Genomic DNA, 15,670 nt, shown 5'->3' on the forward strand with positions numbered 1-15,670 from the left:
AGACGCGAGTTGCTGGATGAAGCTCATAGACGGATGGCGGGTTGACAAAGTGAGATTTGGTAGATTACTGTGACACAAGGAACTTCCAAGCAGGTTAACAAAAAACGGAAACCTCTAATTCTACATGTTACTCACTCAACTATGCAAAAGCTCTGGCAAGGAAATCAGCAACCAGACCCGAATTTCGGCCTCTCTTCAACATCGTGAAATGATTCGCTCCAGAGATCCGATCAACAAAGGTATTCTCCTCACCCCCAAGTAAAGCCTCCCACCCATTCGGCCCAAAACTGGTCCTATTCTCCAAGAGCCATCTCATCTCACGAGGGTCGTCGTCACTGTACTCTGGGCGAGGATCCTCGGGATTCTTGCAAACACCGTCCTCAGCCCACAGCAAATAGGCTCGCGGCGGCGAAGGCAACGGGTTCTCTAGGCCCTTGCCGACTTTGAAGCTCCTGAGAGCCATCTCCCAGGGCACAGCGACATAGTTGTCGAGCGCTTCCACAAATGCCAAAAAGTGCGCTAGAAGCCACTCGGGCGCCTTACTACCTCCTCCGCCTGCTGCGCCATGGGGATTCTCCGAGCCGAATACGTTCTGGGCGTCGAGGAAGTCGTATAACCGGGGAGGCAGCTTTTCCAGTCCGATTGGGCTAGGTGAGTCGATCAAGATGAGCCGGTCGACGCGATGGCCGGCCCTGGTGAGCATGAGGGCTACTTCATAGGCACAGATGCCGCCGGCGGACCACCCTCCGAGGTCATATGGCCCCCGCGGCTGCCGTCTCAGGATCTCGGACACGTAGAGCTCAGATAAGCCGCGGAGACCGAATTCGACGAGATGTGTTGCGTCCTTGAGCCAGGGACAGTTGAGGCCGTAGACGGCGATGTCGCCGGCTGGAGAGATGGGCGGGAGCGAGGCGTAGGAGGTGGCGGAGCCGGAGCCGTCGGGGAGGAGGAAGAGGGTTGAGCGTGCTCGTTTGGGGTTGCCTTGGAGAAGCGTCGAGGTGGCTCGAAAGTGGTGTAGGAGGCTGTGGCCACGAGGTGCATTTCTCACGTCTTCCTCCTCGTCGCTGTCAATCTTGCTTTGTTCGCCGTCGCTGGAGAGGGTTGTGGATGTGTCTGGCTCGCTTTCGGTTGGAGGGCTGCCGGCACCGCTGGCACCGCCACTACTGCTGCTACTCGTCTCGCTGACGGTGAATCCCAAAAAGGTCTTGAGCTGGCCGAGTGTCGGGCACGTTATGAAGGCGGAAGAGTCCACGTCGATGCCCAGGTCCTCACGCATGCGGCCTGTGAGGGTTAGGGATAGCAAAGAGTCGACGCCGTGGTCTGCAAAGTCCAGGTCGTCATCATTCAGGTCGCTGAGGGACAGTCCGATTTCCTCTGACAGGATGCGAAGAAGGGGTCTCAGCTGGGGAGATGTATCATCTGCTGCTGGCGGCGGCGGCATGGTCATGGCACCTACTGCAGGGCGAGATGGGACGGTTTTGTCTCCTGGCGCTTCCAAAGAAGTGTGGTGCATCGGAGATGGCTGTGGCCTTTCTCGATGTCCTCGAAGTGCTTCCGGAGGTGTGGCTCCAGGCGGAGGCAACACGGTGTTGAGAACGCGCCGCGGAAGACCTTGGAACTGTTGATTATAGGCGTCAGGACAAGAATGAAGCATAGGCTGTAGCCAAAGGAAAAGAAGGCTTACTGTAATATCGCCGTACACACCGATTATGGTGCTGTTTTCATCCAGAATATACAAATCGCCTGCATATTTGGTGCCATCGACAGGCCTCATATGGATGTAGGTCCGGTAAGTGGTGTCCTCTTGAAACTCTCTGGCCAACTTCATAGACTTCCATCCATGGTTTACATAGACGTAGTCACGCGGTGTGGTCTGGTGGCAGTTCATGAGAAACCCAGTCGTCTGGCCGCAACTGTCAATCCACAGCGGGTTGCAGTAGAAGCCCCCACGAGGGCCGCGAAACCGGACCTTGGCTGTGCCCTCGAGATCTTCACTATGCAGAACGACTTCTCTCAACCCTTTGAAGCCGTCTTGTTGGTAGTCGACCAGCGAGGAAAAGACTTTGTAGATCATACCCGTCGCGAGCGTGCTGTCTAGTCCCTGGGTTGCTCGGTTCTCAAGATACTCGATGCTGCGTTTGATCAAGTAGGCCTGGCGATCCCACTCCGACTCCCAGTCTTTGGGATTCTCAAAGTGCAATTCGCAATCGACATGCTTCGCGACGGGTCCATCGTGATGAGAGCCACTGCTTCGAATCGTCATGGACGCTGTCATGGTGTCGACTCGATAGTTCACTTCGATATAGAAAGGCGTGGGGAGCGGGGTACCGCTTGCATCTTCTTTTAGGATAAGGGGCTTGTAGACTTGCATATGATGAACATTGGCCGCGTAACCCAACAAGTCTGGACGGTGCCTGCTGAGGATGTAATTGCCCAGGGTGAGGCCAACATCGGCATAGAGGGAGGAAGTACAGACTTTGACACCGTTGACAAGATGGCCGTGGGCGATCTCGGCCAGCAAAGGACTCGCAAGATCCGACTCGGCTAGAAGCGTCAATTCTTGGCCACGAAGAGTCTCCTGCACAATCTTTTGAACAGAAGGTGTTGAAGGGGTGGAGATTGGAGATGTCGTGATTGGGTGCTGCGTTGCGATCGGGGCGTCACCCTTTGTGAGCGACCAATCGTGAACATATTGAATCCAGTAGTTCTTGTGGTCCCAGCTGTAGGAAGGCAGTCGGAGAACTTGATGGCATGCCGCGAAGTCTCGGTGGTATTCGTTCCAGTCAACAGCTAGCCCGGCGTTGTATAAGTTGCTGAGGCCATCAGAAAGCACCCGCCAGGGGTCTTCCGCACGACGGAGAGAGGGAATCGTCATAGTATTTTGTCCTAGGCTCGCCTTCAGAAACGTAGAGCAGACGGCATGAGGTCCTATCTCAATCCACAGGGTGCTCCCACTGGTGCTGATCAAGCCCTCGCGCTCTGCAGTCTTCAAAGCCCCTTCGAAGTTGACCGTCTCGCGGCAGTGACGCTGCATGTGGAGTGGACCGATGGAACCGTGATCTCCAGGAAGAAAGATGGAGGCCTCAAGGGCGCAGAGCATAGGGATCTGCGGAGAGTGGAAGGTCACTCGGGAAGCCGCCGCATCGAGGTCCGAGAGGATAGGATCCACCTGAGCAGAGTGGAAAGCAAAAGGAACCTGAACGCGAGTTGCCTTGATATTGTCCGCTGCAAGATGCTCCGCCAGCTGATTGATATCGGTGACCTTACCACTGATGACGACCTCCCGTGGCCCATTGACGCAGGCCACCTCGTGAATATTGGCGTTCAGAAACTGTCGAATCTGCAAGACTGATGCCCGGACAGCGAGCATCGCATGGCTGCCTGCCTCGCACTTATCAAGAAGCAATTGCGCTCTCGTGCCCGTCAGGTAGATGGTATCACTGGCTGAGAGAACACCGGCAACATTTAGTGCAGCGTAGTGCCCGAGACTATGCCCGAGAACGAAGCTCGGCTCGATACCAAAGGATTTCCACAGCTTCGCTAGAGCCATCTGTAAGCAAGTCAAGCTCAGCTGGATCTCGACCGGGCTCGAAGACTCAACGTCTGCCTCTCCGGTGATGAGCGGCAAAATTGAGGGGAGCCCTTGGGATTGGCCGATGCGATCATACGCTTGAATGGCTGACCGGAAGAGCGAGAAAGAGGTGAAGTACTCTTTGCCCATTCCCCCGTACTGTGCTCCCTGGCCGCTGAAGACGAAGCCGACCGAGGGAAGTGTGACCGGCATTCTCTTCACCTCTTCCCGTTGACTCGCGGCGGCGAGCTTACTCAGTAGTTGTTCCGGTGTCTGAGCACTGAGCGCTATACGAAATTGATGATGAGTGCGCCTTGCCGTGGTTGTGTAAGAAAGCTTAGTTAGAAATCCAAAATCTCCTTCCACTTGTGCCCGCTCAACAAATGCCTTAAGGTTATCGAGGTTCCTCTTCAGCGAGCCAACCGACCGGGCCGAAATTGCAACGACATGCGTTGTTCGGGGGTCAGTGAGATTCCGGTCATCGGCAAGTGAGACTGGTGCATCCTCGAGAAGTAAAGCCGAGTTGCCTCCTGCTGCGGAGAAGTTGTTGACAAAAGAACGACGGATACCACTTCCCCCAGCTGGACGGTTCCATGGCGTGGCAGCTCTCGCAATGTGGACATTTCGTTCCGCAAGATCTGTCGGGAAGTGGTGGTTGATCTTTGTCTTGATGCCGCAGTGGGGTGGGATAGTATTGTTCTGCAACATGAGCAGCGTCTTGATCAGCGCCACCACTCCAGATGCAGACTCAGCGTGTCCGACATTAGCTTTCGCTGACCCAAGATGCAGGCTCTGGTGAGGAGAGCGGCCGCCACGACCACCCGTCGGGGCGAAAGTCTTCAAGACTGACGACATCTCGGTCGCGTCACCGGCTTGCGTTCCTGTGCCGTGCATCTCAACGTAGCTTATATCATATGGATCGATTCCTGACTCTCGGAGCAGCTTAGAAAAGATGTATTCTTGGGCTCCTGCATGAGGTCTTGTGATGGATACAGCTTCGGCAGAGTGGTTTGTGTATGCTCCCGCAATCACCCCGAGGATAGGGTCGCTGTCTTCCTCAGCGTCTTCGAGCCTTTTCAAGACAATAGTGCCTACACCATCTGCTCGGCAGTAGCCGTCAGCGCCATCATCGAATGTGTTGCAGTTCCCTATCCGTACTAAATTAGCCATGTTCTATAGGTATTTTTCCTCCAGCCTTGCATCGGATTCGGAGATGAACACTCACCTGTCCTGGACAAGAAATGACCTCGATCCAGGCCGGCAAAGTTGTCTGGGTTCGTCATGATATTGGTGCCACCGGCGATGGCCGTGTCACAGTCGTTTCTCCAGAGAGAATTGCAGGCCATGTGGATAGCTGTAAGACTCGATGAACACGCCGTGTCGATGCTAGCGCTGGGCCCGCTGAACTTGAAGAAGTAGTTCAGTCTACCCGGGGTAAAGGCCCGGTTGCCACCTATTGTACGAACGTGTTAGCAAATACTGATTCTTTGCCAGATAGGCACCTGAAAGCATACCAGGAATGAAGTAGGTATCGACGTTCTGTCCGCTGTTGACTTCTCTCCAGTCATCACTCGTCATGCCATAAAAGACACCCACTCGATCTCGTTGCGTCGATGGCGTCCTATCTGGGACTATGCCGGCCATCTCAAGAGCCTCGTAGGCTGTTTCCAAGGCCAATCTCTGACCCGGGTCCGACTGTTCCGCCTCCTTGGGGGAGATGTTGAAGAATTTGGCATCGAACTGACCCGGCTTCTCAATCCAGCATCCATTCAGGACTTTGCTGGTATTCTTCCGACGACCCGTCGCATCGTAGTGGCTTTCGGCATTGAAGCGGTCCTCAGGAACCTGTCGATGAACATCACGGCCCTGGTAGAGTACATCCCAGAACTCGTCGAGGTTCGCTGCGTCGGGAAATCTTCCAGACATTGCCACAATTGCGATCTTGGAGTGGTGTGACCGGCCTGAGATTACCCTAGGTGGCTGTTCTACTGTTCGCAGCGAAAACAAGGTGGGCTTGGTGATGGAGGAATCCACCCTGCAGCCTCGAGAAACTGATGGCTCCAGAGACGACAAGACGCTGGTAGCAATGCTGGAACTTATAGGTCGGAGGACTTTGTTGGCAGCGTTCGTGTCGGATAGGACACTAGCCACTGAGTTTGAGACGTTTGTGATATTCAATGAGAGAGTGAGCATGTCTTTGACACAGCTCCGAAGCAGTTGGGGCAGATGTAAAGCCTCAAAGACTTTGCCACTTGCCCCAGAGATTACTGGGATACGGGACGGGAAGGGGCAGATTGGCCCGGAGGCCGCAAGTATCTCGTCGACATCAGTCTCGGCGTACAGATGCGGAGCATGATATGGCGCGTGAATAGGTACGGACACGGCGTCTTTCGGGGAAGAAAGCAGAGTTTTTGCTAACTTGTCGAGCACAAGAGGAGGACCGCTGATGGTGAGACTGTGGTGGGATATAGAGCTGATGTATGGAGCCGATGAAGAAGCCAGGCCCTAATCCAGGTGTTAGTGATCTGCGTTACTTCGAAAGGAGTAGGATAGAGTCTGAAGATGACTTACCGTATCATATATAAACCTCCTTAGGGTATCCTCGGCCGAAGTTCGCGGAAGCACTGACTCTGCAACGGCGACAGACCAGCTAGGAAAGTCTTTCGTTTTGACTGAGGCAGCGTCGAAGAGCTCCGCAGTGTGAAGTACGCGCAACCCCAACCGGAACGCAACACGTACAGTGTCGACACCGGCGACTAGTAAGTCACTCAGAGACTGCGAGCAGCTCACTGCTGCGGCTGCGAGAGAGCCGACGCACAGTCCCACTATATGGGTTCCATCCGCTCGAGGATATGAGCGACCCTGGCAATCATAAAATCTGGGGCGGAGAATGTCAGCAACTCTTGTGGGGACCCAGCTCTATGAGGAGATCAAGTAGTTTGTCGTGTGTTTTGCTAGCTTTCTGGAGATTGTGTGGTGAACGTACTGTATAAAAGCACATAGCTGGTAAAAGCACACAAGAGTGCTCTCTAAAGCCGGGTTCTTTGTGTCTTGCTGAAACTTGGAAACGAGATCTCCGACATCAACGAAAGAAGGAAAGTTCTGCCGCTCAGTGACCGGTAGGGAAGAAATCTCCTTCTTGAGAGCAAAGTTTACCCGGCCAACGAAGGCCGTCAGATAGGGGCTATTCTTATTCAAAAGAAGTTCTTGCAATGCTGGCGCAAACCTGGCGGTCTGATCTCCAAAGAGGAAGATCTCGCACAAGCATTCTGGGCTACTTGTAGTACCCATATTGTCTAAAAAATGGCCGACCTAGATGTTGACGAGTAGTCTAGACGAATGTTGAATGCTGTCAGAGAAAGTTGAGGAAATGACTGAAAGGTGTATACAAGATCTCTTCCGCGTGTGATGGTGGCAATAGAGCTGGTCGTGACGAGAAAGGACAGGTTCTGAAATATCCCACGAATGGGGGAGGGGGAGTTACAATCCTACGAAGATAAAGAACTCATTATTGACGAATCATTTCATGCAACTGATTTGTCTTTAGTCGCCTACTAAGGTATCTTATCCCGAGCGCATACATTCATCTGACCGACTTGCTCGGGCTTTGATCCAAAGAGCTGAGCTGTCGGTCGGGACGAGACACCAAAGGTTCTGCGGTACTCCGATGCCCGAAGGAGTCGGTCGGGTATGTTATCCCGGCATAATAGTCTCTTAGAAATGCTTCGCCGATTCATGGTACGATCTGCAGCCACTATGTTGTGCCCAAGTACAAGCCGAATATGCCTGCCCTGAAGTCTTACCGCATTCTTGCTCTCCGGCAGAGGTCAATTCCGATCCCGAGCCCGGTATAAACTACGTCAAGGGGAAGCAATTCTGTGTTGAGGCGTGCTGCAAGTTCATGTTTGCAACTGCGAGTATCTCCTGCAGCCCATCAAAAGAGCAGCAACTAAGTCACACGATGGCTCCTCATGTGGATATCTCGTCGAGTCCCGAGTATACTGGCAAGCTAGGCCAGCCGAGCAGTCTGATTTGTCTAACTATCACGGCGTTCCGCAACCCATCACTCGATGAGAAAGAATATCGACAGTATATGACCAAGGTACACGCGCGGCTTGTGAGCCCCTTAATGGAGGAGTATGGCATTCTTCGGTACAATATGGTAGGCAGCCGTTATCCCTTGGCCGTGCCTTGACGTTAAAGATGACCAATTGGAAAAAGACACACAACACCAAAGAGACAAGACCGATGCTTTTTGAGCTTTACGACCCGCAATTCTCGAAGCTTTCAGAGTACGACTCTATTGTGCAGTTTGTTTTCAAGGACATTGACGATTTCAAACGTATGAAGTCTGATCCCAGATTCATCCGGGAAGTTGCCCCAGATCATGTCAAGTTTGCAGATACGAAACGCTCAACGTAAGTAATAGTAACTTGATGGTCATCTTGCATACCGCATACAACTGGAAAACTGATTTCATGTTCTCCATAGCATGACCGTCGGTTATTTTGAAGAGTTCGTTAAAGATGGCAAGGCCGTAGAAAAAGATTGAATTATTCGATTCGCTTTTTTGTGGATTGAAAGTCTTTATGATGAGCCTATACTGAATTTTGAATATTTCTTCCACGGGAAAACTTTTCAGTTACGAGTTGAGGCTTGCGCGATGTAATATATTAAGTGCTGGAAACTCGCTGCAAGATTAGCTCAATAGAGACGAGGTAACATTGACGCAACCGAATAAGTTGGAGATCGCGTCTGGTACCCCTCAGCAATGTTCTTCGTCGCAAAGCTTGTTTCCCCCGTAGAAGCGCTCTAGAGATCATGTGGACTCAAGACCAGGCAGGCAACTCACAACATATTTTTGGTAAAGTTTCCAGGTTATGAGTTCGTGAGGCATGATTGGGACAAGACTTGAGTTGTACGACCCGGAGTCATTCTACAGCGCCGGTCAACATCTACATACAATGTGTTCCTCGTTCAGCCTTTGGTCCAGTGTATAGCTCAATACCTATTCAGCGTAAGTTCCTTGATCACGAAATGGGGTCCAGTCCGATCTCTAGCAAGCTCATGTTGCTACCCTCTGGTTGTCGCACGCTCTTCAGTTCTAGCCTTGGGTCTGCGGCCTTTAGCAAAGCTTTCCAGTCATCCAGATCTCGCTCGCGAGCATTGAACACCTGACGCATCGTCAAATCACGCGTCCTAATGACTCGCTCCCTCACGGATGGTAGTACTCCAGGCGACGGTAGCACAGTATCCATGATGAGGAGAGTTGACTTCCCAGCTTTCAGCGCCGGTACGAGGTTGCTGAGAATATTGGTAGCCTCGGCATCTGGCCAGTCGTGTATGATCATGCGCAGCATGTATACAGCTGCACCAGTGGTCGTTTGAGGCTCAAAGAAGCTATGGGCCTTGAAGCAGACACGGCTGGTAGATTCAGAGTCGTCTGATACCGCGGTCGTCTTCTTACCATTCACTACAGCGTCTAGATCTTGGACCTCGAAGCTCAAATGAGGATAGGCAGCAGCCACAGCATGGCTAGCGTGGCCAGTAGATCCGCCGATCTGCAAATGGAGTCAGTGATTGATAGGCTTTGACTGACTTGAGGGTTCATACATCTACCACCAAAGATCCCTCTGGCAAGCTGAGCCAGTCAAATCCGTTGACGAGGTGAGCAAGATCCATGCCCTGTCCATCAGTCACGCTCTTCATGTATCCAGAGAACTGCGCCGTCATCTCTGGACTCTGCGAGAGATGATCAAAGAAGGGCAGGCTATGATCAAAAGCGATGTTGTAGGCTGTTTCCGTCTTTTTGACGCTGCCCGGCCACTTCTCGGTTGCACGCACCATGGCGGCAGCAGTTGGGATAGAAGCTCTGAACATATAGCTTGCCCAGTCTCGCATGTTCGGGGCCTTGTGAAACATGGCAGAGCTAGCCGTGTGAGCGACGTGGCCTGGCTTCGGCTCAGCCAAGATTTTGCTGGTCATTGCCATACGCGCCACTCCTTTAAGCAAGGACTCCGGGACCTGAGCCTTGAACGCAAGCGTGTCGTAAGTCACGGTCCCTTCCAATGGGACGTGAGAAAACACGTTGAATTGATGAAGCCACTGAAGTGCAAAAATCGTGTGGTACTGTTACAAATATCAACATTTATCTCCGTGTGATGTAAATGGATGTGGCATACGCTGGCCGTGATGTTGGGCAATAGCTCACTGGGACCAGTGACGAGTTGAAAAAGTTGGAAAGCCGCTTCTGCGACGGCAGTCCTGGCATCTTGAACCTCTTTAGATGTAGTCTTAGTAACAACGTAGACTGGTCCATCTGCGGCGAATGACGGCTGTGGTAGGCCCTCTGCGGCTAGTCCTTCATCCAATCGCTTGGCGGAAGCCAGCGTGGCTTCCGCAAGCTCCAGAAGGAGAGGGGAGGGCGCGGGGATGGAGCCCATTGATGCTAGGTGAAGAAATAGAATAAACTCCTAAATACAGATAATTGAGTCCTTCTGAATTACAAGAAGAAACCCGGTAGTGCGAACAAGACAAGGGCGAAGCTGATGGGGTTCGAGACGTATTCATAGGACACTCTTGCCGTGCAATGAGCTTGACAATAACTCAGGTCCCGAATTTCCAACACTTTGGATTCTAATTTGCTACTCATTAGGATGGGCGTAGTGGGCACTAGGGAGGCGTCAAGGAAAGCGCCAGTGTAGACACTGCCGCGACGGGATAGAGCGGGGCCCGAGAAGGATCCCCGGCATCCGGCCCGACCGAGAGACCCACCCCGACCCGAGGGGCGATGCCCACCCCCGGAATCGTGTCATGGATAGCAAGCGCGGATACATGTCAGGTCTGCTCCCGAAACCAAGCTGCTAGGTTACTTGTGATAGTATTGTATGACTGAGAAACGGCCTTCATTAGTTGCAGTTGTTTCCTTGTATTTGTATACCTCTGCTTGCCAAAAGTCATATCGAGAGCACGCAAGTTTACTTTCGCAAACCAATTCAATTTCGAGAAATTGCTTATCCTCTATCAATTCCAAAAAAACAATGGCATCTCCTACAGTGGCTGTAGTTGGCCTTGGTTAGTAAACTCTAAGACGGTGCAACTGTGAGCCTTGCTAATGCATCACAGGCGCTCTGGGTCTTGTGGCTCTGAAGAATCTTCGGGAAGAAGGCTTCGAGGCCGTCGGATTGGAAAGAAATGACTACGTTGGGGGTTTGTGGCATTTTGACGAAGGAGAGAAGCTCACTGTTATGAGATGTATGTACCACAGAACTAAAAACCTGCAAGCCCCGACCTCAAATGACAACTCCTGATTTTCCGCACAGCTACTCTCTCAAATGGATCTAAGCAACGAGGCTGCTTTACCGACTTTCCCTTCCCCAAAGGTAAATAGTGCCACTCAAATGAGATTCTCAATGGTACATAGGCCTGACTGAATTGCATGCAGGCTCTCCGGACTACATCCCCGCCGCTGGCATTGACAAGTATCTGCAGGACTATGCCAAGCATTTCGGTCTCATGGAGCACACTCGATTACGTACCAGCTTCCACGGTGCCACATTTGTCGAGAAGACTCAGCAGTGGCGTTTGTCTTTATCTAGTCCCGAAGAGCCAGAGCCTCATTTCGAATACTTTGACAAGGTTGTCTTCGCTATGGGTGCGGATCAGAAACCATCGAGGCCTAAGATCGAGGGCATGGAAAAGTTCAAGGGCTTTGTTGAGCACTCAATGACGTTCAAAAAGTTTGTTCTGCCATCACTTTCAACTAACCAGGACTGACTTCATTTAGTCCCGAAGTCCTTGCTGGCAAAAGAGTCATGGTCCTTGGATTTGGTAACACTGCAGCCGACATGGCAACGGAGTTGGCGCCGCTTGCCAGTCAAGTGTATCTCTCGCATCGACATGGTGCTGTCATTGTGAGTCAAGCCGCGTCAGTCGATAAATCTCTGATTTCTTTGCTTTTGAACAAGTTTCTGGGGAACCAGCAGCTGATGCATAGATATCTTAGGTGCCCCGTTGGGTGAAAGGCAAGCCAGTCGACCACGTGCGAACGTATCGCAAGTACGTCATCTTGAACTTGATGAATCGATACACCCCCGGACTTTGGGAGAAGACGATGAACAGCGTCATCTCAAAGCTAGAACATGAGATCTTCGATCTCAAGCCGGAATGGGGTTTCGATCCGGCCCCTTCTATTACTAACCAGCGGCCATTGGTGAATGATGAGCTGATCCCCTGTCTTGAAAACGGGTCCATCATCAGCACCCCAGGCATCGCCCGAGTCATCGACGAGAAGACAGTCGAGACGACTGACGGAAAACGGTACGAGGTCGATGCAATTCTCCTGTGCACCGGCTTTACGGTGGACTACTCAGTTGTCGGCCCCCACGCAGATCCATGCCGTGCAACGACAACAGATTGGGAAAAGTCGGACGGATACACCGGACGTCCACTCCCAAGATTGTACCAGAACATCTTCAGTCTGGACCACCCGCGCAGTCTGGCTTTCATCGGCCACTTGTCCTTCATGAACCCTGCATTTTTCATGTTTGACCTGGCTACAATGGCTGTAGCACAGCTATGGAAGGGTGCGTCGGCTTTCCCGTCTCCGGCTGAGATGGAGAAGCAAGTCAACGATCAACATGCATGGGTCCTCCAGCTTTCAAAGAAGGGTCCTGTCACCCCCTCCATCGTCAAGGCATCTGAGTGGATGGAATGGGTTGACAAGGTGATCGGCACAGGACTACCCGAACATCTCGGCTATAACCTCAACGGATGGAGCTTCTGGATTCGGGATCGCCAGTTCTGCAACATGTTGATGGATGGGTTGCTCAGTCCCCATGCATATCGCTTGTTCCCTGGAAAAAGAAAGGCCTGGCCGGGCGCGCGTGAGGCCATTATGGCCATGAACGTCGATCGTGAAGCTAGGTTTGGGCCAATGGACTGAACACGATTGGGATTAATCTCTCTTGGTCATGTTGTCATCCATTTACTCTCAAGACGTTTAGAGAGTCTCTTAGTTATTAGATGTAAAACATGTCGGTAAAAATCGTTTTGGACAAATAAGTAAGGGCTTCATTTCGAAGTCGTGATTTAAGATACATTGGATGTGTGCGTCGAGGTCTCTGTGGCATACCACAACTTTTCAACCCTTGTTTCCGTTGGTGTAGCATTAATAGGCAGCTATCATAAGCATCAATGTAGGTCCCCGAAGTGCTGAAGATTGTGTATAAGCTGTCCATGAAATGGGGTATGGAGAGAAGCGCACCCCAGGCAACTTGACAAAGAAGAGCGAAATCTCAAGATCTCGCCCATGGAAACCTACTTGGCTTCCAGACATCTTTGGGACATTCTTCACTTAGTAATACTGACAGGAAGAAAACTAAATAGTATGCGAGCAGTCTCAAGGAAGTTCTTTTTCTAGTCTGAGGTTTCAATTCTAAGATCCCAATTGAATGCAAGAACGCGCAAGGCAGCAAACTTGTCGCCCAGGTTATACTTATGCCATGAGTGTAACTTCAGTCTAAACTTGACGATGCTCATCCGAAACCCATGTTTGCAGGACCTTGATCAAACCTTGAACCAATGATTCCCATCTTGCTTTCTCGGACTCCGTACTGCTCCCTACCTGCTCAGATGACACTGAGCTGGGCGCTCCTCCAAGGGGACACTCTGTCTGTATTGAAGCACGATGCTCCCCGCCTTCCAATTCCGGTAGACTACCTGGCAGAAACCCCCGCTGATCAGGACCGTACTCTGGAGGGATTTGGGGCCAGGCGTCGATGCCGTCGAGTATGGCAACTGCCATGCCGCCGGCCAAGTGAGTCTCAATATGACAATGAAACAGCCAAGGGCCGGGGTTCGTAACCTGATAACGTAGAACGAGCCACGCGGACCCATCGAATGAAGTGACGAACGTATCTCTCCAGTTGGGAGTCTCTAGGTTGAAGTTGTGAGGTTCCGCTTCTATCGCTTCGTCGACGGATGAGTAGTTCCATATGCCCAGGCCAGCACCGATTTGCCATGTCTTGCCGGTATGCTTGTGCATCATATGTGGAAACTCCTGAGGTTGCCCGGGCTGAGAGCCGACCTGTAGAACGAGGTCGACCCAACTGCCATTCTTGGTACGGATCACAAGCCCCTCGTCCATGGCATCGGCCGAGTGGGGATCGTACAACAGTGGCTTATATGCGCTGCGGTCTTCCTCGTACATGCCCTGGCCGGACATTGTGTACTTCCACGCAACTTTCCAGCGATGCGTATGCAGGACATGCATTGCATCTGCCTTGCGTGCAGGTGGGTTGGGCGGGAACGGTGGTAAACGATCGCGATCAAGCGTAGTGACGACCAGGCCGACAGTACTATTTTGCCCTCCGTAGTCGATCACTCCGGTTGACTCCTCCTTTTGAGTGCCTCCCTTGTACCGAAGTGTCGCGAACGCCGATATAACTTGCGTCAAGCCATTATCCGCCACGCGAATCGTGTAGTCTTTGGCAGACTTGTCGAGTTTGATCATGACAGCGTACCTTTCGCCAGCGTACATGTGAACTGTGTCTACTCGCTGAGGGACAATGTAGTCTCCGTCGACTTCGTAGACCCACATCTCATGCTCATCGATAGAAAACACGATTGTTTTGAAGGTTGCGCCACCGATGAAGTTGAGACTAACCCACTCGGCTTCCGCATCAACTTCTATGATCTCTTTTGCACCTTCGGAAGGAACGCAGCCCTGTTGGAGGTGTAGTGGAATCGTCTCGGGCTTTCCCTGCCTCAGATATGGGCCCTGGGTAGATTTCATGAATGGAAAGCATCTGGGATACTCATCAGCATTGCTTTCCACGAAAGATTGGAAACACATACCCCTTATCATTTACCTGCCGAGGGTACAAGCCGTACTTCATGTACGTGCTAGTGAGGTTGATCAACTTGTCAACTCCGGGGCAGTACAAGCTACCCTTCCCATTCACAAGAATACTATCGGAACAGCTGAGAAAATTCCCTCATTAGCTCTCATTTCAATCAACCTTAATCTTAACGAACTCACAAAATGGTCATTCCTGAGCTGTCCTCAGCTTCCATGTACTCCCAGGACATGAAGCGAGTCCAATCTGAGATCATCAGTATCTTAGGATCCGCCACAGCTCGGCTCATCGCATTAACGTCAGCTACGCTGTCACTAATAAGATGCCATGGTGCTGGATCATCAGCTCTACGTCTGAGATAGGTGTCAGCTTCACTTCATTGGTGAGCGTGCCATTCATCATTGACAGATCTCTTACCGAACGAAGATTGGCCCGTATAGACCATCCAGCACTGTTGTTCTTGAGTGAGAGTGGTACCAATGAGTGCCCGCGGGAAAGGCCTTGAATCGATATATGAAGCTTTGTCCTGACTCGATTGGTTTTTGAGAGAGGCCGGGACTCCCATCAGACCAAGGCGTTCCCTGCATCCTAGATATCCATGTTTGTCAGCCGAGTCATAACGGTGATAATGAGTTTCGACTTACATCATGCCATGCCAGTGGACGGTCGTGTTGAATGGCATCTTGTTGTGGACAGTAATTTCAATGTCGTCATCTTGATCGCAAATGATGGCTGGCCCAGGGAACTGACCATTGATTTTGATCATTTGCCTCTCCTGGCCATTTGGCGCGCCGACTTCCCATGTAACGACCCAGTCCCTTTGTAAAAGGGCTCCAGCCGCGAACGGCAGTAGCATGTATGCGAGCAGCATAGGCTGCAACTTTGGTGAAAGCATTCTGAGACAGTTGATGGTGAAAGACACGATGCGACTTCTTGAGATAACCTAGAGGAACCATGATATCGTCTCAGGAATTCGATAGATGATGACGTTGACCGCCAAACGTGATCGGTCTGGGGGTTGGCGATGTAAGCCGTGATGGGTGATGTCTGGTCCCGACCCCGCGATCCTTCGGGCCCCGATTTGCCAAGTCCCGAGATATCGGGGTCCGAATATCTTGCTGATCGGCACAGCTGCTCAACCAGAACAAGTAAGTGGCAAAGCTATGGGACCCTCAAACTGCCCACTAAAAACGTCTGTCTTCTAGACTTTAACGAGCTTTAGCACAAGTTTTGTCATAGC

At 51.7% G+C, this 15,670-nt stretch overlaps 5 protein-coding genes across 5 annotated transcripts; 2 read left to right on the forward strand and 3 right to left on the reverse strand.

The window, feature by feature from the left end:
* Window positions 1-139: 139 nt before the first annotated feature.
* Window positions 140-6,862, reverse strand: BDZ83DRAFT_698826 (type I polyketide synthase; the record flags this gene model as incomplete). Its single annotated transcript, XM_060511401.1, has 6 exons — window positions 140-1,618; window positions 1,685-4,719; window positions 4,797-5,024; window positions 5,086-6,076; window positions 6,143-6,449; window positions 6,558-6,862. 6 exons carry the CDS (start codon window positions 6,860-6,862, stop codon window positions 140-142), a joined length of 6,345 nt encoding a protein of 2,114 aa, XP_060365360.1.
* Window positions 6,863-7,532: 670 nt separating this feature from the next.
* BDZ83DRAFT_751907 (EthD domain-containing protein) lies at window positions 7,533-8,123 on the forward strand (the record flags this gene model as incomplete). Its single annotated transcript, XM_060514121.1, has 3 exons — window positions 7,533-7,733; window positions 7,793-7,989; window positions 8,063-8,123. 3 exons carry the CDS (start codon window positions 7,533-7,535, stop codon window positions 8,121-8,123), a joined length of 459 nt encoding a protein of 152 aa, XP_060365361.1.
* A 60-nt stretch (window positions 8,124-8,183) lies between these two features.
* On the reverse strand, window positions 8,184-10,420 carry BDZ83DRAFT_311078 (S-adenosyl-L-methionine-dependent methyltransferase). Its single transcript, XM_060502308.1, has 3 exons — window positions 9,754-10,420; window positions 9,185-9,700; window positions 8,184-9,132 (listed from the first exon to the last, which is right to left on the reverse strand). Exons 1-3 carry the CDS (start codon window positions 10,012-10,014, stop codon window positions 8,602-8,604), a joined length of 1,308 nt encoding a protein of 435 aa, XP_060365362.1. The 5' UTR covers window positions 10,015-10,420; the 3' UTR covers window positions 8,184-8,601.
* A 28-nt stretch (window positions 10,421-10,448) lies between these two features.
* Window positions 10,449-12,947, forward strand: BDZ83DRAFT_620437 (flavin monooxygenase-like protein). Its single transcript, XM_060508192.1, has 6 exons — window positions 10,449-10,645; window positions 10,697-10,825; window positions 10,894-10,953; window positions 11,016-11,310; window positions 11,358-11,484; window positions 11,577-12,947. Exons 1-6 carry the CDS (start codon window positions 10,459-10,461, stop codon window positions 12,513-12,515), a joined length of 1,737 nt encoding a protein of 578 aa, XP_060365363.1. The 5' UTR covers window positions 10,449-10,458; the 3' UTR covers window positions 12,516-12,947.
* BDZ83DRAFT_670729 (multicopper oxidase-domain-containing protein) lies at window positions 12,948-15,410 on the reverse strand. The gene is made up of 5 exons (XM_060511120.1): window positions 15,075-15,410; window positions 14,848-15,018; window positions 14,613-14,783; window positions 14,429-14,554; window positions 12,948-14,379 (listed from the first exon to the last, which is right to left on the reverse strand). Exons 1-5 carry the CDS (start codon window positions 15,323-15,325, stop codon window positions 13,092-13,094), a joined length of 2,007 nt encoding a protein of 668 aa, XP_060365364.1. The 5' UTR covers window positions 15,326-15,410; the 3' UTR covers window positions 12,948-13,091.
* Window positions 15,411-15,670: the final 260 nt, after the last annotated feature.

This window comes from Colletotrichum acutatum (genome assembly GCF_030867785.1).
Source record: "Colletotrichum acutatum strain CBS 112980 chromosome Unknown BDZ83scaffold_43, whole genome shotgun sequence".
NCBI classification, from domain to species: Eukaryota; Fungi; Ascomycota; class Sordariomycetes; order Glomerellales; family Glomerellaceae; genus Colletotrichum; species Colletotrichum acutatum.